This window comes from Hypanus sabinus, chromosome 7 (assembly GCF_030144855.1).
Source record: "Hypanus sabinus isolate sHypSab1 chromosome 7, sHypSab1.hap1, whole genome shotgun sequence".
Classification (NCBI taxonomy): domain Eukaryota; kingdom Metazoa; phylum Chordata; class Chondrichthyes; order Myliobatiformes; family Dasyatidae; genus Hypanus; species Hypanus sabinus.
Window position 1 is genome coordinate 154,113,684 of NC_082712.1, and position 24,293 is coordinate 154,137,976.

The 24,293-nt window shown below is 41.7% G+C and overlaps 1 protein-coding gene across 2 annotated transcripts in view; it reads left to right on the forward strand.

Moving 5' to 3' along the window:
- Window positions 1-24,293, forward strand: part of ttc17 (tetratricopeptide repeat domain 17) — an 83,608-nt gene that overhangs the window by 51,428 nt on the left and 7,887 nt on the right. For both annotated transcript variants that reach the window (XM_059975970.1, XM_059975971.1), the window contains 4 exons: window positions 5,446-5,699; window positions 8,856-9,033; window positions 9,500-9,620; window positions 22,900-23,059. In XM_059975970.1, coding sequence (XP_059831953.1) covers window positions 5,446-5,699; window positions 8,856-9,033; window positions 9,500-9,620; window positions 22,900-23,059 — 713 coding nt within the window. The remainder of the gene's footprint in view (window positions 1-5,445; window positions 5,700-8,855; window positions 9,034-9,499; window positions 9,621-22,899; window positions 23,060-24,293) is intronic.

Genomic DNA, 24,293 nt, shown 5'->3' on the forward strand with positions numbered 1-24,293 from the left:
TTCACTGTGTTTGTCAGCTTGCACTGTGCCAGTAAAGCCCAATGGAAGTTCACGGAACAGTATGTCATTTTCCAAATGAGCAAGTTTCAATCTTCAACAGTTACAAAGAAACACCCTCTTCTGCCCAGTACTATGACGAGGTCATCAATCTTTAATTCAGTTACCATGTGACATGATTATTTCTTGACTTTATTTCTGATTTTCAGCTACTGTGTTCTGCATCTTAGTTCCAGCATTGTTTGATAGTTTTCTCTGCATTATCTTCATCAATCTCCCTCAACATGTGTTTACTATGATCTTTGCAGGCCTAATTGTTACCTCAACCCTGCATTGCTGCTAGTAAAGGTAACCTTTCACAACCTTGCTATTCAAGAATATATATACCTTTTTTCTTAAAAATATTCAAATACATTGCTTCCACTGTCTTTGTGAAAGTGAGCTCCTAAGATCCATTGAGAGAGGGGAAAAAAATCACCTACTCTTGTGTCTGAAGTGGGTAACTTACTCTAAAAATATGTCTTGTATTTCTAGCTACTCTTGCAAGTGAAAATATCTTCCCTCATCCATTCTGTCAAGTCCCATCTCCTACTGTCTGCCAGTCCATGCCTGTCTATTACCTTTGTCCTTTGTGCTTTTATTTTTTTCAATAATGTTTTGCCTGGTACATTATTGACATTTTGTTAAAATCCAAATACACCAGAATACATGAAAATTGGAGCAAGAATTAACCTCTAGGCCTGGATATCCACTTCATTGTTCTGTTAGTTAAAAATAAAAGCATTTGATATATCAGTTTTTTTCATAAATCTATATTGACTAAATTCTTTTATCATTTGCTCAGTGCTTTGTAACTACCTTCTTAATAACAATTCATAAGATTTTTGTATGACTGATGTTTCCCCACCAGAGTCGGGAGTTTCCTCTCTTTGGGGGTGCTTTACCATCTGCCAATATGTGAGCCCTGTTTTGTTGTAGCATTTGAGGATAACAGTCAGCACATCCACTATATCCATATACAGTAGCTTTAAAATTCAAAGTACATGTATGTCACCATTTACAACCCTGCGATTTAGTTTCCTGTTGCGTTTTTCTGCAAATCTATTGAATAGTAACTATAACAGAATCAGTGAAAGATCAACCAGAATGCAAAAGGCGACAAACTGTGCACATGCAAATATAAATAGCAATAAATAATGAGACCATGAGATAAAGAGTCCTTAAAATGAGATCATTGGTTGTAGGAACATTTCAATGATGGGGAAGTGAGTGTAATTATCCCCTTCTATTCAAGAGCCTGATGGTTGAGTGGTAGTAACTGTTCTTGAACCTGGTGGTGTGAGTCCTGAGGCTCCTGTACTTTCTAGCTGATGGCAGCGGTGAGAAGAGAGCATGAACTGGATGGTGGGGATCTCTGATGATGGATGCTGCTTTCCTACAACAGTGTTTCATGTAAACATGCTCAATGGGTGGGAGGACTTTAATTGTGATGTACTGGGCCAAATCCGTTATGTTTTGTAGGATTTTCCATTCAAAGGCATTGGTGTTTCTATAACAGGGCATGATGGAGCCAGTCAATATACCCTCCACTACGCATCTATAGAAGTTTGCAAAGTTTTAGATGTCATGCCAAATCTCAGCAGACTCCTAAGACAGTAGAATTGCTGCAGCGTTTTCTTCAGAATTGCGCTTACATATTGGGCCCAGGTCAGGTCCCCTGAAATAGTAACACCCAGAAATTTAAAGTTGCTAACCCTATTCCCCCTCTGATCCTCTTACAAGGACTGGTTCATGGACCTTTGGTTTCCCTCTTCTAAAGTCAGTTCCTTGGTCTTGCTGACATTGAGTAAGAAGTTGTTGACATGACAACATTCAGATTTTCATTCTCCCTCCTGTATGCTGATTCATCATCACATTTGATTTCTTTGGATGTAGTTATTGGATCTTCTGGCTTTTAGCCCCATTTGTTCCCTAATACCTTTTTCAGTGTTAATGTCATTCTGCTCCTTATCCTTTTCAGACCTGTTGTTCTGCAGTTTCCAGAAGAATTTCTGCATCTTGCTTTGAAAATGGACACAACACATCTTTCTTTTCACTTTCTCTACATACCTTTATACCTCAGTATAATGTCTCCTATGTCAGTCTATAAGGGACCCATGTAAGCTCATCTTTTCCTTTTTACAACTCTTATGCATGTTACTAGATTACACTCATTTTACCTTTTTCCTTATCAATGTTTTGGGCCTCCTTTGTTAATTTCTGAAATTTTCCTGATCCACAAGATTACTGTACTTTTTAGCTGCTTCTTTGGCCTTCCATTTGATCTAATACTATTATTAGATAGCCATGACTGAACCACTCGTCTACTTAGCTGTTCCTGGGTATTGAACAGATTCTGGGTATTTACAGATATTCATTAGTCAATTTTGTCTGTAGATTGGCAAATGTAAAAAATTACTTGAAATGGTAACTCTGCATCCACAGTATTGAAATGAATGAGGTCAAAAGCATTTAAGACTGATGAGAGCAATTACTAAAAGTGGAGAGAAAGAATGGAAGTTCTACCATTTGTAGGAATGAACACATATGGGTGTACTTGGGGACTTGATAATATGGGAGCTTATTTATATGTACAGATGTCCATAAGTCAGGCATTTGTAACCCAGGGACAGTCTGTACTTTAAAGGGAAATAGATTTGTTGCAGACTGTGTGCTAATCTTTTAATGTAATATTTTTATTACCGTAACTTTTAGTGTAGATTTCCAGTTCATCTCATTCCTTCATAGTTTGCCTTTTTAGTGTTATGACTCAGACTTCAGATTGAACAAAATCACTTTAAATCATTGGACAAATTTTGTCATATACTGTAACTTTTCCCTGAAGCCCCTTAACTACCAGATTATTAATTAACCCTTCCTCGTTGCACAGGATCAAATCTGACAGCATGCTTGCTAATAAGAAGCAAAGAATGAATTCAGTTTCTCATTCAGCACAGTATATTTGAAGAATTTGCACATCAGATTATCTGCTGGGGAGGCGATACTTTTCTAACGCTGTCAACAGCTATTAAGGGAAAAATAAGTTTCAGTGTTGATATTCTAGGGTTAAATTATATTTGATGGTGCATCAATGAATTTCCCATTCAGTTTCTTACTAGTCTCAAGAGTAAGTTATTCATCTCTCATATATGTTTTGCTATTGAATGAAATTATTATTCATCAGGAAAGCGTATTCTGCCAAATAAATTGTTTTATGAATTTTTCATTCCTCATTTGTAACATCCACCAGGATGAGAGGGTTGTCCTTCTAGGAGACACTAAATAATTTTGGCCTGTGCTCCTTCAAACTTGGATAAATTAAGCATGATTGTTTCAAACATACAAGGTAGTTTGTCAGTGTAGACGTTGGAATGTTTTTACTAGTGGGAGAGTTACAATCAATGGGATGTAACTACAAGAAAAGAAGCTTATCATTTAAAACTGAAATACATAGAAATTTCTTCTGACTGAGAGTGGTGAATCTGTGAAATTCTTTGCACTGGTGGGCGACAGAAGCTGGCTCATTTGAAGTATGTAAAGTATTGGTGAATAAATATTTGATAGATTGAGGAATGAAGGTTATGGAGAAATGAACAGAAGAGTTGTTGATTAAGTAATGAAGATTGTGGAGTAATGAACATAAGAGTTGTTGAGGCCAGCGTAGATCATTCACTTTCATATTAAATAGTGGGGCAGGTTTGATGCTCTACTCCTGCTGCTATGTTCTGATCTTCCTTTGACAAAAATTGGTCATTACCCCCTACATAGTTCTGGAATTCTAACTTGAAACACTAACCTTTTCCCCCCACTTGTCTTAGTTTTTCCATGACATCCTACCAATCACAATTTTAAGCTCGTCTTGATCACGTTATGCACTCCTCTCCCATCCATCCTGTTTCTAGACGACTTTGTACTAATATCATGATTGGCTGTTCAGCTGCTTGCAACATCCTTCCCTTACCCAAGCCTGTTTGGATAAAATTCCATCGCATTTGCTATAATCTAATCCTGAACTTTCTTCATTTTAAAGATTTTCTACCAAACATTTATTATTTGATTTTCTTTCTTATCAATGAAGCAACCTCCTTCTTTCTCATACTTACATTGGCAGAGTCACTGACCCAACACTTTCCTGTCTTGGACCTCCTGGGGTTTAAAATAATTTCTTTTCCTGTAGGACTATCTCCCTTTGCAAATTTGCTGTCATGACTCTGAGCCCCATTCTTGCAAACTGGCAGTCTGTCTCCAGCATCCATTTCTTCTTTAGGTCCATGGCCATCTGTCTGACATCTTCCAAATGTGAACTGTTCAATTAAGACCTTCCTTCCTCCACAATCCTTCCCAGATCCTTATGCCCTTCCTTATTGTAGCAACATTGGGATGACCAGAATTAGGCAATTTTTTTGTATTGCCGTGGCATATTCTATCTTCATCTTTGCTTCTGGAATTTTTAGCTACACCATCTCTTCCAAAAGTTTTCCTTGATTATAGACAAACACCAAATCAAACATTGTAAGATTCTACAGATACCAGTATGGTATTTTGTTTTTGCAAGTACTGTTTAAGTACTAAAGTTTGATAGGGGCATTAAAAGCTATCCTTTGCTCTTCACGTAGTGCCTTCCCTTAAGTTTTCCTCCAAATAATGGCAGCTGACAGTTGCAGTGCTCCCTGCCGTGTCAAGACACAGACCTAGATTCTGCATCTTCCACAGATCATCATCCAACTTGGGCAAGAATGCTGCAAATGGAACAACTTAATCATGCAAAAACAACATTCTCATTGGTGCTTTCATGGAGACAACTGGCTCATCACATTTTCACAAGATGTGATTATCTATGAGATACAATTTTGAAAGGGATCAATCTCAGAACTCTCATCTGGATCCCAATGAGAGCAGTTTAATTTTGGGCATAGAATTCAGACAAGGTATTAGATTATAATATTTGTGATTGGTTCAAGAAAGCACTTGTGCATGATTCTACTCTCTTGGAAATATGTGCTCCTGTCAAATTGAAAGGAACTTTTTCAATACACATGACATTCTGCAAAGTGGACTGAAATAATTCGTAAAGCAGATCCACATTTGGAATTGGGACATTTGACTAACACTACAGTAATATCAGCTTGTATACACCTTAAACACAATACAATATTCCAGCTAATTGCCATTTGGTCTTATGCAATAACTAATTTTTGTGTCAATGTTGAGATAATGATCAAGCTAGTACCAATTTAAATGTGTATTTCTGTTTGGCTATAACAGTGGAGCACTGTCATATCATTGTGTTAAACAATGCATGAAGCATGTTAGCTTTCTTTTAGGGTATCGTTACTTTTCTGCATCTTGAACCTAATCCTTAGCTTGTCTATGTTCTATGTTAACATATTACTGTTTGTAACATGGCAGAAAACAACAGCACTAACGAACAAGAAATTTCAAAAACATTGGAGTCTGATGAAAATCCATCTGCTGCAGCTGAAGGTTTTGATAGTACATGGCCCACAGAAAAAGACCTTTTGGGAGCTTTTGAAGGAGCGTTTGAAGCTAAAGGTCATCGAGTAGATCTACAAGGTATTCGGGTTTTAAAGAAAAGTGTTCAGGATGGAGTGCCTGGATCCTGTTTTGGAGATTGTGAAGATAATGATGATGAAGTTGAATGGGTAAGTAATAGTTCTGTCAAAAGGGGAATTTTGATTGTTGTCATGGTAGTGTTTCCTGTAATTATTTGTCTTTAGTATTGGCAGATAAGTTTAGTTCATATCAAATTGGTCATACTTTCCCAAATCATTTGGCAAGTTATTCTCCTTTACAGTAGTATCCTTTGCGCACGTGCGCTCTCTCTCTCTCTCTCCCCCCACTCCACTCCGTTTGCAATTTTTGCTCATTTCTTTCTCCACTCCTGCTAAAACATTGTTTGCATTTACATCATTTATTATTATATTGTAGTTTGCCCTTTACTGTGCCTATTGTCTTGTTTATTATTGTACCATCTTGCACTGGTTTGTGCACTTTATGTAGTCCCGTGTAGGTCTGAAGTCTATTGTAGTTTTGTGTTGTTTCATGTAGTCCTGGAGAAACCTTGTTTCATTTTTACTGTGTACTGTATCAGCAGTTATGGTTGAAATGACAATAAAAGCAACTTGACTTATTTGTACCTTGGCTTAATTCTTCAACTTCTTGATTATTACAATGTTTCAAAAGTTTTTAATGAACTGCAAATTCTATACTTGTGTTACATTTGATTGAACTTTCTGACAGCTGATATTACTTTGCAAAAAAGTAAGCAAAAATTTTGTAACTACTGTGTGATTTATTTATGTAAGTGTGATAGGTTGAATAAGTTAGGTTTTTATTCTTTGGACCGTAGAAGGTTGAGGGGAGACTTGATAGAGGTATATAAAATTATGAGGGGGATAGATAGAGTTGACGTGGATAGACTTTTTCCATTGAGAGTAGGGGAGATACAAACAAGACGACATGAGTTGAGAGTTGGGGGCAAAAGTTTAGGGGTAACATCTTTACTCAGAGAGTGGTAGCTGTGTGGAACGAGCTTCCATTAGAAGTGATAGAGGCAGCTTCGATTTTGTCATTTAAAAAAAAATTGGATAGGTATATGGACAGGAACGGAATGGAGGGTTATGGGCTGAGTGCAGGTAGGCGGGACTAGTTGAGAGTAAGCATTCGGCACGGACTAGAAGGGCTGAGATGGCCTGTTCCTGTGCTGTAATTGCTATATGGTTATTTTCTCCAGCCATCTGTAACTAAGAGGCGCTGAAGTCATGAAAGGCTTCATATAAATATTTTTGATCAATATAATGCATAAATAATCAAACTATCCTGGTAAATTGTTTTGCAAAAATTTCAAACTTGTATATTTGAATCTACAGTATTATTTTAAAATTCACATTTTTAATATCGCTGAAAACAGTTATTAAGATAAATCAATCCAGTTTGGAAATTCCTGTCTGAAATGTACATAAAGATGAAACTTCCTCAAACTTTGTAGACAACTAACAATTTGAACCATTACAATTGAGTTCAATTAAAGTTAAGATTTTAAGAGTGCATACTTGTATTGAGATTTGATCATTCACTATAACTTTTTTTGTTGAATTACTTATTTGCTTCTTTGATAAGGTGAAGTAGCTCACTATTGAGTGATGTCAGTAAGAGACCAAGCATCTTCATGGACAGTTCAGCTAGAACTTGATAAAAATGCTTAGCTGTTCAGAAATCCATGTTTTATTTTAAAAAATTACCTGTAATTAAACTATTCTGGATGCAGAAAACCTGCCAGGATAAGGAGATGCATGATTTCCATTTCTGATAAATTGAGAATTACATATGTTCAAAATATGCAATATATATTTTAATGTCAGCTAGCCAGTCATCATGCTTGAATGCACAATGACAAATATCCTGTCACTAGTCCATTAACGAAATCTGAGATCTTAAGACTCAAAATTCAGTGAAGGTATTAAGAGATAAGACAGCTCATTGAGCAAAATTAATCTTTCCTTTGGAGTAGCAAACTGACTTACTTTTGCAAACTTATTTTGGACATTAAGATTTACAGTTGAAGGGCATACAGGTGTGAAAGAAAGTGCATTTTTTGTTTCCATAGTAGCATCTATCATCAAAATACTGGAGTTGTTTATTTTTCACATTGCTTTCAGTCATAGAAGAAATATTTGGCCCATCAGGTCTATGCTAGTTCTTAGACCAATCCCATTCCCCTACTTCTTTCTCTGCAGCTTGCCTAGTAAGCAGCACCCCTCATCACCCCATTCTTCCATGAAGAGAGAATCTGAAAGGAAACAAAAGTATCCAGGACAAACCAAAGGTAGTCACATGTAAACTCACTTCATACAGTCCCGGGAATCAAACCTGGGTCACCGGAATTTCGAGACACATGTCCTCCCTATAGCATCACTGTATTGATTATTATTATTGCATGCAGCAATAATAGGTCCAGATTTTACAGGAGTGATTTTGATGAAATATTGTCATTCACACATTTGATGGCATCAATCCAGAAATCCTTAAATTGCTGTCAAACTTGCAGCAACTGAAGGATTTTTGAATTGATACCATTTAACAATGAAATCTCATTGTTGCACTTGGTGATTTTGCTTTCCTCCACAGAGTGGTGCTATTTGCCATTGTCTTTAATAAAATAAAGGCAAATGAGTTGAATTTCTGAGAATTCAAACTATTCATTAACTGTTAACATTACAAAATGCATTCCAAATCCAGTACTTTGTTTAATGAGTCTTTAATTGTGTCCTTGGTTGTAATTACTGCTTAGCAAGTTATTTGAACCTTAAAAAAAATCCATACAGGTTTTTGTAATTCCTTTGCAAATACTTAAAAATTTTAGAGTTCAAAAATACCTTATTTTTAACTTTATTTATGGCAATTCATCTTCCTCCTTATTTATATATACTGCAAACTTTGCTTAATACTGTAATTTTCTGTTTCTAGGCATAAGATTGTATATTCCATTCTTGCTATTCTTTTTGTAAAAATACTTTAATGTGGACCACAGACAGCTGCCAGCTTGTAGGATTTTCCTTGAACGATGGCTGATAGCTGCAGTCATTTTCAAAAGGAACATACTTGCCACAGGTGTTAGGTTATCTTTGTTGGGCATTCTCTTTAAAGTCTCTAGCTATAACATTGCTCACTGTTAACAGAAAGACATTCATTGCCATTGATTTTAACAAAGATCGCATTTTCAATTGAACTGAACTATGTTTTGTCTTTGTGCCATACGGTTTTTAAAACTTACAACTGTCCTCTCATTTTTGGAAAAGATTACTGTTCAAGTTAAGCGTGTTAAGAGGTCGAGGATGGAGACCGCAGATGCACAGGATTACACTGCTCAAAATGACGATAAGAATGAGAATTACTTGGTAAATGAAGAAGGTGATGGCCACTACCAGTCTGCATTTGAAATAAGTGGGCCTAAAGTACCATCTCCAGGACCACAAGGTAAATTGGTGCATCATGTAAGTTTGGGATTTGGTTTAATTTGTCCTGCAGATGTTTTATTTTCATATGATTAGTATGAATTAATTATGGATAATATCCAAAAGTAAGTTACAGATTGTTGATGTCTATTTGTTAACGTATTAAGAACTGATATTCACTGAATTTTTTTTTTGATCTTTGCCTATTACAATGGCCTTCAGATTCCAAAATTTTAAACTCTGCTTTAATCACAGAAAGTAGGAGTTTATTTGAAACAAATTCTTAGATTGAAAATAGCAGGTGAAGTAATTTTATAGATTTATTTTAAATTTAAAATGTTGTACCACTATAATTTGAAAGCGAATTGGTTTCATCCTTTAGAGATACAATACTCCAGAATTTTTGTTCTTTCATTAATCCAAAAATTAAGGAAGTTAGTAATATGTTCTTACACATTTAGTTGTTTTAATAATATTGTACCTTACAGGAAAAAGGAGAGATTATGCTAGACTCGGATGGCCTAGTCCTGATGAATGTCTAAAAATCCGAAAAGTGCAGTTAACAACAGTTGCAAGCACGTGGCTAGCCGTTTCAACTAAAAATATAGAGTAAGTTCACATCCCTTTGCTTCTCCTTTAATCCACACCCACTCTGCTGTATTTAATCTAGCCTTAAAAAAGAGCAAATAATTGGACTTCTTAAGAGGCAGTATAGTTTGTTAATTGCATTGATAAAATTTCTGGAATTCTTAAGCTTTGGTTATATGAACTGGCAATTTTATAACTCAGATAATAGAACCAACTGCAACATAGTACAGTACCTTCAACGCACAACCTGCGCCGACCTCTTAACCTACTCCATGATCAATGTAACCCTTCCCTCCCATGTAGCCTTCTATTTTTCTTTCATTCATGTGCCTATCTAAGAATCTCTTAAATATCTCTAATGCATCTGCCTCTACCTTTGCCCCTGCAGTGCTTTCCATCCACTTAAAAAAGCAGAGATTCTGCCCACCGTACTTTCCAACAATCACCTTGAAAACGTGTCCTCTCACATTAACCTGGGATAAAGGCATTGGCTGTCCACTCAGTCTATGTTTCTTATAAGACCATAAGACAAAGGAGCAGAATTAGGCCATTCGGCCCTTTGAGTCTGCTCCACCATTCCATCATGGCTGATCCCAGATCCCACTCAACCCCATACATCTGCCTTCTCACCATATCCTTTGATGGCTTGACCAATCAGGAAACAATCAACTTCTACCTTAAATATACCCACGGATTTGGCCTCCACTGCAATCAGTGACAGAGCATTCCACAGATACACTACTCCCTGGCTAAAAAATTCCTTCGGTTCTAAAAGGTCACCCTTCAATTTTGAGGCTTTGCCCTCTAGTTCTAGATACTTCCACCATAGGAAACATCTCCACGTCCACCCTAGGGCCCGACTCAGCATTATCTCCTTGCTTTTATGTTCTATTCCTCTTGAAATAAATGCCAACATTGCATTTGCCACAGGCTCAGCCCTTCTGGGAGTCTTGTATGAGGACTCCTAAGTCCCTCTGCACCTCTGATGTGTGAACCTGCTCCCCATTTAGATAATCATCCACATTATTGTTGTTTCTACCAAAATGCATTATCATACATTTCCCAACACTGTATTCCACCTGACAGCAGTCGTGGTCATCTTCAACTCTGAAGAACAAACAACAATTCCATCTGCCACTCATTTTTGCCAATTCTTCCAATATGTCAATCGCATTGCTTCCTTAGTACTACCTATCCCTCCATCTATCTTCGTATCATCCGTAAACTTTACCACAAAGCCATCAATTCCATTATCCAAATCATTGACAAACAATGTGAAAAATAACGGTCCCAATACAGACCCCTGATGATCACCACCAGACGCTGGCAGCCAACCAGAAAAGGCACCTTTTATTCCCATTCGCTGCCTCCTGCCTGTCAGCCATTCCACTATTCATGCCAATTTCTTTCCTCTAATACCATAGGATTTTCATCTTGTATACTTCTATCAAGACTTTTGTCATCCTCCTTCACTCCTAAGAGGGAAAACTTGAGCTCACACAAACTATTCTTGTAAGACATGCTCTCTAATCCAAGGAGCATCCTGTTAAATCTTCCCTAGAATAAAGATGGTGCTTCCAATATATGGTAACATTTTGCAGACAGCTCAGAACTACCAGATATACAACTTCTGAATTGCTAACGCAACAATCTGCAGCATGTAATTTCCCTTTGAGAAATGCACTAGTTACTTTACAATCTCCTAAAGGATTTGGCGAACTTGACTGTCAGGAATACAAGTACAGCACCTTGAAGCGGCTGGATGTCTGCCATAGAAAGCACAGAAGGAATGGACCTCAAGCGAGGCTGAAGCATTGGGGAACACAACCCCTGCTCCCTACCATTTTACTGGCTGATGTAGTCACTGGAGAGCGAAATAGAGGACCTAAGGGCAAGATTGCTGTAGCAGAGGGAAATGAGGGGTTGTTGCATCTCTGTTTCACTGAGACATGGCTCACCCCTGACCATCTGGGCAGCATGCTCTAGCTCAGGGCTGGGCAAACTTTTTGACTTGAGGGCCACAAAGGGTTCTAAAATTTGACAGGGGGGCCGGACCAGGAGCAGATGGACGGAGTGTTTTGGTAATACACCTCATAAGAGAAAATAAAATATCATGGGATATGTAGAAAACATGTGCTTTAATTTCAATTGAAAATGAACAAATGCATTACAACAAAATATCTGTCTTTGAAGTCCCATGGTATTCAGCTATTTATTGAAATGACTTGTAAAACACTGAAAATTAAATGAACAAAATACAGCTTTTTTTAATAGTAACAGTTATTATTTTAAAGCACTGAAAATTCTGTTATCCTTCAAGATATTATCATCATCACTCTCCTCCTGACTGTCTTTATTTCAAAAACGGTAGGAGATGCAGGTCTACTTGTCCTGCTCCTTATTCAATTGTCCCCTGTGCCAAAACTCAACAACAACCTGCACAATGACAAAGCAGGGAGAGCGCGCCGGTATGCGGAGCTCTGTGCTCGCAAATCCCCGCAGGCGATCTCTCTTAGCCGGAACGCTGGCTAATTGTGAGCCTGTGGCGACCCATTTCCTGGCACATCCGAACCGGCTCACAATTAGATAGCCTACAGGGGTTTGCGAGCACAGAGCTTTGGAGCCTCTGCGCCAGGGGGCGCAGGTTGAGGGAGGCTTAAAAGTGAGGCTGAAGATTTCGAATAAAGCTTTTTCCTTCGACTGCATTTACCGACTCCGTGTCGTAATTTTAGCGCTGCGTGTAGCACACCGCTACAATTGGTGACCCCGACGGTCCAAACGATTTTTGGACCAGAAATGACCGACGCCGCCTCTGTTCATGCGGTTTCGTTGAAACTGCCGGGTTTCTGGACACAGCAACCGAACCTATGGTTCCAGCAAGCCGAAGCCCAATTCCACGTTCGCCGGATCACCTCAGAAGACACCCGCTACTACTACGTGGTGAGCTGCCTCGACCAGGACACAGCGGCCCAGGTCGCGGAGTTCGTACAGTCGCCCCCGGCAGACGGCAAGTACACGGAATTCAAAGCCCTGCTCCTCAGGACTTTTGGACTCTCACGGCGCGAGCGGGCTGCCCGTTTACTGCACCTGGATGGTTTGGGCGACAGACCTCCATCGGCTTTAATGAATGAGATGTTGTCTCTAGCCGACGGACACACACCCTGCCTCATGTTTGAGCAGGCATTCCTGGAGCAGCTGCCCGAGGACATACGCCGGCTGCTATCCGACGCGGATTTCAGTGACCTCCGGAAGGTGGCAGCCCGGGCGGACTTGCTGTGGAACACCAAAAAGGTGAGCGGGGCGTCCATCGCACAGATCTCCCAGCCACGATCCCACCAGCAGACCAGTCCAGGCCTCGCCGCAGAGCCCGCCAACCCCCGGCCCAAGGAACACTGGTGCTTCTACCACCAGCGGTGGGGCACAGAAGCCCGCCGTTGTCGCCCGCCCTGCAAGTTCCCGGGAAACGCCAGGGCCAGCCGCCGTTGATGGCTACGGCGGCTGGCCATCGGGATAGCCTCCTGTATGTGTGGGATAGAAGGTCAGGACGCCGGTTTTTGGTCGATACTGGTGCCGAGATCAGCGTTTTACCTCCGACGAGTTACGACACCCACAGCAGGTCAGCGGGTCCCCCCCTGAGGGCCGTGAACGGCAGCACAGTAAGGACCTATGGCACCCGTCAGGTGCAGCTACAGTTCGGCTCCAGCCAGTTCACGTGGGACTTTACACTGGCCGCCGTAGCCCAACCGCTTCTGGGTGCAGATTTTTTGCGGGCTCACAGCCCACTGGTCGACCTGCCCAGGAAGAGACTGGTACACGCCGAGACCTTTCAGACGTTCTCCCTGGGTGCAGCCCAGTTGCCAGCCCCTCACCTCGGCTCCATCACGCTGTCCGACAACGACTTCACCAGGGTCCTGGCGGATTTCCCATCGGTTCTGGCACCGCAGTTCACAGCGGCCATGCCCCGACACGGCGTACAGCACCACATACCAACCCAGGGACCACCCCTCCACGCCCGCGCTCGGCAGCTTCCCCCGGACAAGCTCCGACTGGCGAAGGAGGAGTTCCAGAGGATGGAGGAATTGGGGATCATCCGGCGGTCCGACAGCCCATGGGCCTCCCCCCTGCACATGGTGCCCAAAGCGACGGGAGGCTGGAGACCGTGCGGCGACTACCGCAGGCTGAACGAGGCTACCATACCAGACCCCTACCCTGTGCCGCACATTCAGGACTTTACAGCAAACCTGCACGGCGCACGGATCTTCTCCAAGGTAGACCTCGTCCGAGGGTACCATCAAATCCCGATGCATCCTGACAACGTCCCCAAAACGGCTCTCATCACCCCGTTTGGCCTTTTCGAGATCCTCCGCATGGCGTTCGGCCTGGAGAATGCCGCACAGATGTTCCAGCGGTTAATGGACGCGGTGGGACGGGACCTGGACTTGGCGTTCATCTATTTGGACGACATCCTCATAGCCAGCAGCAGTCGTCAGGAGCATCTGTCCCACCTCCGTCAACTCTGCGCCTGACTGAGTGAGTACGGTCTTACAATCAACCCCGCCAAATGCCAGTTCGGACTCGATACCATTGACTTCCTGGGCCACAGGATTACTAAAGACGGGGCAACCCCTCTGCCCGCTAAGGTAGATGCGGTCCGCCACTTCCCCCGACCCACCACGATCAAAGGCCTTCAGGAATTCGTAGGTATGGTCAATTTCTACCACCGCTTCCTCCCTTCAGTTGCCCGGATCATGCGCCCCCTGTTCGCCCTGATGTCGGGTCCGAGCAAGGACATTACCTGGGACGAGGAGTCCGCCGCCACTTTCGTTCAAACGAAGGAAGCTTTGGCGAACGCCGCAATGCTAGTACATCCCAGAATGGACGCCCCTACCGTCCTCACAGTGGACGCATCTAACACGGCAGTTGGTGGGGTGCTGGAGCAACTCATCGCAGGTCACTGGCAACCCCTGGCGTTTTTCAGCAAACACCTGCGGCCACCCGAGCTCAAGTACAGTGCTTTCGACCGGGAACTGTTGGCGCTCTACCTGGCAATCCGGCATTTCAGGTACTTCCTAGAAGGTCGGCCCTTCACCGCGTTCACGGACCTCAAACCGCTTACCTTTGCGCTTACGAAAGCGTCCGACCCCTGGTCGTCCCGCCAGCAACGCCACCTGTCCTACATCTCTGAATACACGACAGATGTCTGGCACGTCTCGGGTAAGGACAATGTCGTGGCGGATACGCTCTCTCGCCCTACCGTTCATGCCCTTTCCCAAGGGGTAGACTTTGAGGCACTGGCAGAGGCGCAGCAGGCGGATGAGGAGATTCCGAGTTACAGAACCGCAGTCTCCGGTTTGCAGCTCCAGGACCTCCCCGTAGGCCCGGGTGAGAGGACCCTACTCTGTGACGTCGCCACCGGCCAGCCCCGTCCCATCGTCCCGACAGCCTGGCGGCGCCGTGTTTTCGACTCCATTCATAACTTGGCGCATCCCTCCATCCGGACAACTGTCCGGATGGTTTCCAGCAGGTTCGTTTGGCACGGACTCCGCAAACAGGTCAGTGAATGGGCCAGAACGTGCATGCACTGCCAGATGGCCAAGGTGCAGCGGCACACCAAAGCCCCACCGCAGCAGTTCCATCCCGCCCACCGGCGTTTCGACCACATTCATGTGGATATCGTGGGCCCCTTGCCAGTGTCGCGCGGAGCGCAGCACCTCCTGACTATCGTGGACCGGTTCACAAGATGGCCAGAGGCGGTCCCGCTCACCGACACCACCTCCGAATCTTGCGCCCGAGCCCTGATCACCACCTGGATATCTCGCTTTGGTGTACCGGCCCACATTACCTCCGACAGAGGCGCCCAGTTCACCTCCAGCCTGTGGTCAGCTATGGCCAGCCTTTTGGGGACTCAGCTGCACCACACAACTGCCTACCACCCACAGTCGAACGGGCTAGTGGAGTGTTTCCACCGTCACCTGAAGTCGGCCCTCATGGCCCGCATGCGAGGAGCCAACTGGGCGGACAAGCTTCCCTGGGTCCTACTCGGCATCTGCACAGCGCCCAAGGACGACCTGCACGCCTCATCGGCCGAGTTGGTATACGGCGCGCCACTGGTCGTCCCCGGGGAGTTCCTACCAGCCCCACGGGGGCAAGAGTAAGATCCCACAGCAGTCCTGGGCAGACTACGCGAGAAGCTCGGTAACCTGGCCCCCATACCCACTTCACAGCACGGGCGGAACCCGACCTGCATACCCAAAGACCTGCAGAACTGTAAGTTTGTGTTTGTACGAAGGGGCGGGCATCGGCCACCGCTGCAGCGGCCATACGAGGGGCCGTTTATGGTGCTCCGGAACAACGGGTCCACGTTCGTGCTGGACGTTGGGGGGAAAGAGGAGGTTTTCACGGTGGACCGCCTCAAACCGGCCCATGTGGACCTGGCACAACCGGCCGAGTTTCCAGCACCTCGGCGCAGAGGCCGACCTCCCAAGCAGGTTCTGGCCCAGACTGTGGACATTGGGGGGTGTATCGCCGGTTCTGGGGGTGGGGGGTTATGCGGCGACCCATTTCCTGGCATATCCGAACCGGCTCACAATTAGATAGCCTACGGGGGTTTGCAAGCACAGAGCTTTGGAGCCTCTGCGCCACGGGGGGCAGGTTGAGGGAGGCTTAAAAGTGAGGCTGAGGATTTCGAATAAAGTTTTTTCCTTAGACTGCAGTTACCGACTCCATGTCGTAATTTTAGCGCTGCATGTAGCACACCGCTACAAGCCGGTTTGGATGTGCCAGGAAATGGGTTGCCACAAGGTCACAAAGTAAAGCGCAAAAGTGGAGTAATACGCTGCACCTCAACAAAGGTCAATGTACATAGAGTGCGTCATCTATTGGGAAAATGCCAGAATTGCAGGGAGAAAACGTTAACAAGGTTTATTAATATAATTTCATCAAGTTCTGTGGGCCGGATTTAAAAGCTTAACGGGCCGCATATGGCCCTCGGGCTGTAGTTTGCCCATGCCTGCTCTAGCTCATGGAATTCTCAGTCTACCAGATGAGTGCCACAGGAGTGTAGCAATTAGCACAATACCATTACAGTTTGGAGTTCAATTTCAGCATCCTCTATAAGAACTTTGTGTGCCCTCTCCATGGAATCCATGGGTTTTCTCCAGGTAGATGCACTGGTTTGCAGGTTAATTGGTTATTGTGAATTGTGCATCTCAAAAAAACGTAAGGGCCTAGTCTACACTCGATCTCTAAATAAATAAATAATTTGGGGGAGGATAGAGCTGGAGGTGCCTGCTTCATGATAAACCCCTCATGGTACTCAGATTTAACAGTCTTGACACACTCTTATTCTCCCAACCTGGAACATCTAATGATTAAGTGCCGACTATTTTACTTGCCAGAAGTGTACTCCTCCATGGTCCTAACCACAGTTTACATATCACCAAAGGCAGACATTAAGCAAGCATTTGATGTACTGAGTGCCACAATTAATGAACAAGAAACAGCCAACCCTGATGCCTTTCATATCATTGGCAGGGATTTCAATTAGGCTAGCTTGAAGAAATCTCTGCTCAGCTGTCATCAGTACATTCCTTGCAGTTCTAGAGGACCTAGCACACTTGACCACAGCTTCACTACATCCAGAATGACTACCATTCTATTCTTCAACCTCATTTCAGGATTGCTTCAAGTTGGTGGTCTGGTGCATGCTCAAGGACTCATCAGGTGACCTGAATGAATACACCACTGTTGTCATAACTTTATAAAGACACTCATGGACGAGTGTATCCCCACAACATTATTCAGAATCTTCCACAACCGGAAGTCCTAGGTGAACCAAAAGATTGCTGAAGTCTGGACTGCTGGCATTCAGGACTGGCAATCCGGGAAAATACAAGACATCTGGTTAAGATCTCCAGAAAGCCATCTCACATGCAAAGTGGTAATTCCAGAACATACTTGAAGCTCAGAAGGATGCTCAGACAACTGTGGCAGAGCTTGAATACCATCACCTCCTACAAAACAAAACCAAGCATATAACAACACAATTTTGCTCCCAGATGAGCTCAATGCCTTTTATGTTTGCTTTGACTGACAGAACATGAACTTCCACACACCCCAATGACCTTGCGATTTCAGCCGACTTGAGAGCATCCTTCAAGAGGGTGAACCCATGGAGACGATGTACCTAGCCAAGTACTGAAGACCTGTACTGATCAACTGGCTGGAGTGTTTACTGACATCTTCAACCTCTCACTTCGGCAGTTTGAGGTACCCATCTGCTTCAAGAAGACTTCAATCTTACCAGTGCCCAAAAAGAACCTGATAGCCTAGCTCATTGGCTATCAACCAGGAGCACTTAAATCCACTGCGATGAAGTGCTTTGAGCAGTTGGTCATGAAGTATATCAACTCCTGCCTGAGGAGTGACTTGGATCTGCTCCAATTTGCCTATCGTCATAACAAGTCAATAGCAGATACCTTTTCATTGCCTCTTCACTCTGCTCTGAAACATTTGAACAATGAAAATACATACATCAGATTGCTCTTCATTGACAACGACTCAGCATTCAACACTCTTATCCCCTTGAAACTCAACTCCAAGACCTAGGCATTGATACCTCCCTGTGCAATTTCCTGACTTGCAGACTCCAGTCAATACAGATTTGACAGCAACATCTCTCTTTTTCTCTATGACCATCAGGGTGTTGAACCAATGCAGATAATTTCACTCACCTCAACAGTAAGCTGCCGCCACAACTCCACTCACTTTCAATGACTCTACAACTTATGTTCTCAGGATTATTCATTTACTCTTTTTATTATTTGTACAATTTGTTTCTGCACATTGGTGTTTGTCAGTCTTTATGTATAATTTTTCATAAATTCTATTGAATTTCTTTATTTTTCTATAAATGTCTGTAAATAATTTTATTATTGATATATGTACAAACCCCATTTCCAGAAAAGTTGGGATATTTTACAAATTGCAATAAAAAAAATCTGTGCTATGTTAATTCACCTGAACCCTTATTTAACTGACAAATGTTCAAAGAAGAGATTTTCAATAGTTTTACTGACCAACTTGATTGTATTTTGTAAATATACACAAATTTAGAATTTGATGGCTGCAACACACTCAACAAAAGTTGGGACAGAGTTAAAATAAGATTGAAAAGTGCATAGAATATTCAAGTAACATCGGTTTGGAAGACTTCACATTAAGCAGGCTAATTGGTAGCAGGTGAGGTATCATGTCTGGATATAAAAGTAGCGTCCATCAAAGGCTAAGTCTTTGCAAGCAAGGATGGGTCGTGACTCACCCCTTTGTGCCAAAGTTCGTGAGAGAATTGTTAGTCAGTTCAAAAAGGAACATTTCCCAACGCGATTGCAGAGAATTTAGGTTTTTCATCATCTACAGTACATAATATTGTGAAAAGATTCAGAGAATTCAGAGACATCTCAGTGCATAAAGGGCAAGGTCGGAAACTACTGTTGAATGCGCGTGATCTTCGAGCCCTCAGGTGGCACTGCCTAAGAAACCGTCATGCTACTGTGATAATTATGGCCACCAGGGCTCGGGAGTACTTTGGAAAACCATTGTCACTTAACACAGTCCATCGCTGCATCCAGAAATGCAACTTGAAACTGTATTATGCAAGGAGGAAGCCATACATCAACTCTATGCAGAAACGCCTGTGAGATCTCTGGGCCCAAGCTCATCTCAGATGGACCGAAAGGCTGGAACCGTGTGCTGTGGTCAGATGAGTCCATATTTCAGCTGGTTTTCAGAAAAAAACGGGCGTCGAGTTCTCCGTGCCAAAGATGAAAACAACCATCCTGATTGTTATCAGCGAAAGGTGCAAAAACCAGCATCTGTGATGGTATGGGGGTGCATCAGTGCCCACGGCATGGGTGAGTTGCATGTATGTGAAGGTACCATTGACTCTGAGGTGTATATTAGGATTTTAGAGAGACATATGTTGCAATCAAGGCGACGTCTCTTCCTGCAACGTCTATGCTTATTTCAACAGGACAATGTCAGACCACATTCTGCACGGGCTACAACAGTGTGGCTTTGTAGACACAGAGTGCGTGTGCTTGACTGGCCTGCTGCCAGTCCAGATCTATCTCCTATTGAAAATTTATGGCGCATCATGAAGAGGAGAATCAGACAACGGAGACCATGGACTGTTGAGCAGCTGAAGTCTTATATCAAGCAAGAATGGACAAAATTTCCAATTGCAAATTACTACAATTAGTATCCTCAGTTCCAAAACGATTAAAAAGTGTTATTAAAAGGAAAGGTGATGTAACACAATGGTAAACATGCCTCTGTCCCAACTTTTGTTGAGTGTGTTGCAGCCATCAAATTCTAAATTTGTGTATATTAACAAAATATAATTAAGTTGATCAGTAAAACTATTGAAAATCTTTTCTTTGTACATTTGTCAGTTAAATAAAGGTTCACATGAATTAGCATATCACAGATTTTTGTTTTTATTGCATTTTGGAAAATATCCCAACTTTTCTGGAAATGGGGCTTGTACATATTTCGATAATAAAATTACCTTGATCTTCTCTAAAACTTACATAACCATCCTATATTGAAGTGACCAGAACTGAATACAATACTCTAAATTGCAATACTACCCCAAGGTTCTTGAACTCAATCTACCCAACTGTTGAAGGCCAACACATCAATACCTTCATAAGCCACTCCATCAATTTGTGCTGTAACTTTGAGGGATCTGTGGATGAGAACCCCAAGATCCCTCTGTTTCTCAATACTTCCGAGTCCTACCATTAACCTGTATCCTGCTTTGTTTGATCATCCAAGATGAATCACTTCATATTCCAGATTGAACATTCTCCGCCATTTCTCAGCCGAGCTCTGCATCCTATCAATGTCTCTTTGTAACCTATGACAGCCTTCTACACAATCTACGAAACAACCAACCTTTGTGTCTTCTAAAATAACTAACCCATCCTTCCATTTCCTCACCCAAGTCATTTATAAAAATCACTGAGAGCAGTAGTCCCAGAACAGATCCCTGTCGAACAGCACTGGTGACCGATCTCTGGGGAAAAATATGCTCTATTTACTATAACCCTCTTCCTTCAGTGGGCAAGCCGATTTTAAATCTATGCCAACAACACACACAAAATGCTGGTGGAACACAGCAGGCCAGGCAGCATCTATCGGGAGAAGCACTGTCGACTTTTCGGGCCGAGACCCTTCGTCAGGACTGATCTGTGCAGCCAGGTTTCATTGAATCCCATGCCTCCGGACTTTCTGAATGAACCTACAATGGGGAACCTCGTTGAACACCTTACTAAAATATATATACACTACATTCACCATTCTACCTTCATTTGTTTTGCCACTTCCTCAAAAATCAGGTCAGTAAAGCACAGCCAGCCCCTCACGAAGCCATGCTGACTATCTCTAATCAGACTATGTTTCTCCAAATGCTCATAAACACTGTTTCTAAAATTACTCTTCAATACTTTGCTCACAAATGATGTAAGACTCACTGGTCTATAATTCACAGGAGTATCTCTATTGCTTTTCTTGAACAAAGGATTAATATTTTCAATCCACCACCTTTTAACAACTCAACTTGGGCTGATAGGCTTTAAATACCAAGGCCTATTTTCAGTCCTAGTTTATCAATGGCTGTTACCTTATCCAAAATAACTAAAATAAAATAAAGTGATAGATAATTCATTAAACTGTGAATAAGCATTTATTTGTATTTGTATTTTCTGTAAGCAGCTATTACAGTTTTTTTTTCACTTTAAATTTCACTTTTTATGCAAGCTGAAGTTAGTTTGTTGACCAATGCATCTGAGGTGGATAATTCAGATGTAAATTAAAAAAAAACACTATAATAATAAATTACGATGTTTTATCTTTGTATGAAAACTGGTTAATTTTGGAGGTAGTGAGAAAATCCTGATGAGATGTATTTAACATACCTTTGCTGTTCAAACCCGATTGTGTTACTTGATTTTTAAAAAGTACTTACCTCTTCTATCTAATATACTGCGCAACATTGTTGCCTCCCAATTAATTTCTATATTGACACAACTACTGTAACTTTTAAAATTAAGAATATGGAAATTTGCCATTGACTTAGTCTTGTTGTCTGGTACTAAGCCACTTTATATAAAATGACATCACAGTAATAAGCCCTTCAGCCCAACTCATCCATGCTGAATTACTCAAATCTGTAGCACAACGCATTAGCAGGATGCACAGCTATGTAATTTTTGTTGTGAAGGAGGTAAAATTTGTTCATTTCTAATGTATGCTTTTTAACTCTCTTAGTAGTTTAGTTATAAATAAAGTATTTGATCCACTTTTATGTATCCTAAACTTTAGATGTTAAGAGAGAGGATGTGGAAAATAAGCATTAAGATAAAATTATTAACCTTACCTACAAAAGATGCTAGTAAATTGAGTCTTTTTATAATCATTAAAGATTTTATTGATGTAGACCAATGCAAATTATTGCATCCTCTTATGAATAGAGACATAGACTACAAAAGCTTAGGTTATGATAGAGCCATATACCATTACAGCTATGCCTGAAGTATTGGATGTTAATCGGAGTACCACAATTTAGAAAAGTCAAGAAGAGAAGTAACAGTACAGATTGACTAAAATTGTTCTAGGGTTCAAAGGTTGTAGATCTACAGGAGAATTTGGGTGGTTATTCTCAAGATGGAAATATTTTGATTAAAATTTTGAAAATCATGTAAGATTTTGAGAGGGATTAAACTAAAAGGAACAATTGACAATGACCAGTGGACAGAGATTTTAGAAGAAACTTCGGGCCACTTTGTCTCAATTTTATGCAACAAGTGGTTAAAACTTGGAATGAACTGCAGATTAAGGTGGTGAATATAAATGCAATGGGAAACTTTAAAAAGTCAAATATTAGAAGGAAATTAATGGTAGGGAGAGAGCAAAAGAGTGGATATAATTAAGACTAAATAGAATTTCTTCCTTCCATGCTGTAAAATAAAATGATGTACCGATCTTTTTTTACACAAAAGTAAACAGACTTAGTTCTGCTTACAGGATATACTAGAATATTGAAACCTCCTTTGTTCAGATATTAATGAAAAAAATAACTAATCGTAATACATTTTTGGTACAGAACTAATATAGCAGTGATGCTTTACAATTTGCTACATTTCACCACACTATTGAAGAAGCATTATGCAGCACAAAAACAAATTCCATTGATTTGGTTGTTTTTTAAAATATGTTTTAAAAAAAAATTTCTTCTTAGCATTACAGAACATATTGACTTTGCCACATCCCTGCAAGAGCCAGCTGTGGAACCAGTTTGTAATGCTAACCTCCATGCCAGCATGCACACCTTGGATCATTTATATGGTGTGGCAAGTCGACTCAGTATACATTATACTGGAGAAAAGCAGCTGAAGGAGGTATGCTGAATTGCAGGAGCAGGTTCTGTCTTGAAGCTCTCAAAATGCACTTTCTTCCTGATTTTATTAAAAGTATTGAATTAACAATGGTTTTCAAGTGCTGTGTTAATCAGCTATGACATTACACTACAGAGAGTAATGAGAGACTTACTCTCATTCTATACTGCAAAGAGCATAATGTGGCCAATTTCCAGTGCTGCAAATAGTGCTCGCCAAGAACTGGCTCTGCACAGAACCTGTCTTTCAACCACTTTGTCTCCAGTGTGGCTTGGGCTTCCCTGTAGAAATACGGAACTGACATTTCACTTTCCGCAGTGGCACTGGACAACAGAACACTCTCCTGCTGGAGATGACTGACCATACTTGGCATCCAGCCTCACACAAAGAAGTCGGAGGAACTCAGTGGGTCAGGCAGGAGGGAAATCAATAGTCTACATTTTGGGTTGAGATTCTTCATCCCTACTGGAAGGAAAGAGGAGAGATAGCCTGTAGAAAAAGATGGAGGGAAGAGGTAGATAGGTGGATTCAGGTGAGGGTGATGATACATTCAGCCTATCAGCTTTTATTCCATAAGGAAGAATGCAGGTGCTGGAGTTATTTGCATTTATTTCATTGGCATCTCAGACCTGAAGAACCATAATGAAAGCAAATTATCCTTGATCCCAACAGTCTGCCAAAGGGGTATTTTAATACATAACATTTATTAATAAATTTGTATCTCTAAGAAATCTTAAACATCTCTAACCATTAGGGATTTAAAGTTTGTTCAGAAACACAAGGCAGTTGTGATCTGACAAAGAGTATCAATACATTCCAGTAAAGTGGCCACAGGATATGCTTTCAGAGGCTGCCCACAGCTCAGATCCTTTTTGGGTGTGATGGGTTAGCTTGACGTATTCCACATCTGGAAAGAGTTAATCCATGTGGACAAGTACTGCATGCATCAAGTCTGGGCAGTGTACTTAGGCCAGGGTAATTCAATCTAACATCTAACCACAACGGCAAGTACCTTGTATTGTGGGTTAACAAAATTAATTCAAATGTAGAAATCATTTAGAAATGTAGATGTTTGGATTCAGGGGATGTTGACAGTCAATAAAATGTTTCTTTCAATGTATTATTCTGCTCGGCCTTGTTTAAAGTTTGCATTTTTGTCTGATTTAAAAGTTTTAAACTGGGCAGATCTATGCACGAGTAAAACAGGAGCTTGGAAACACATTTTGCAGATGTTTTG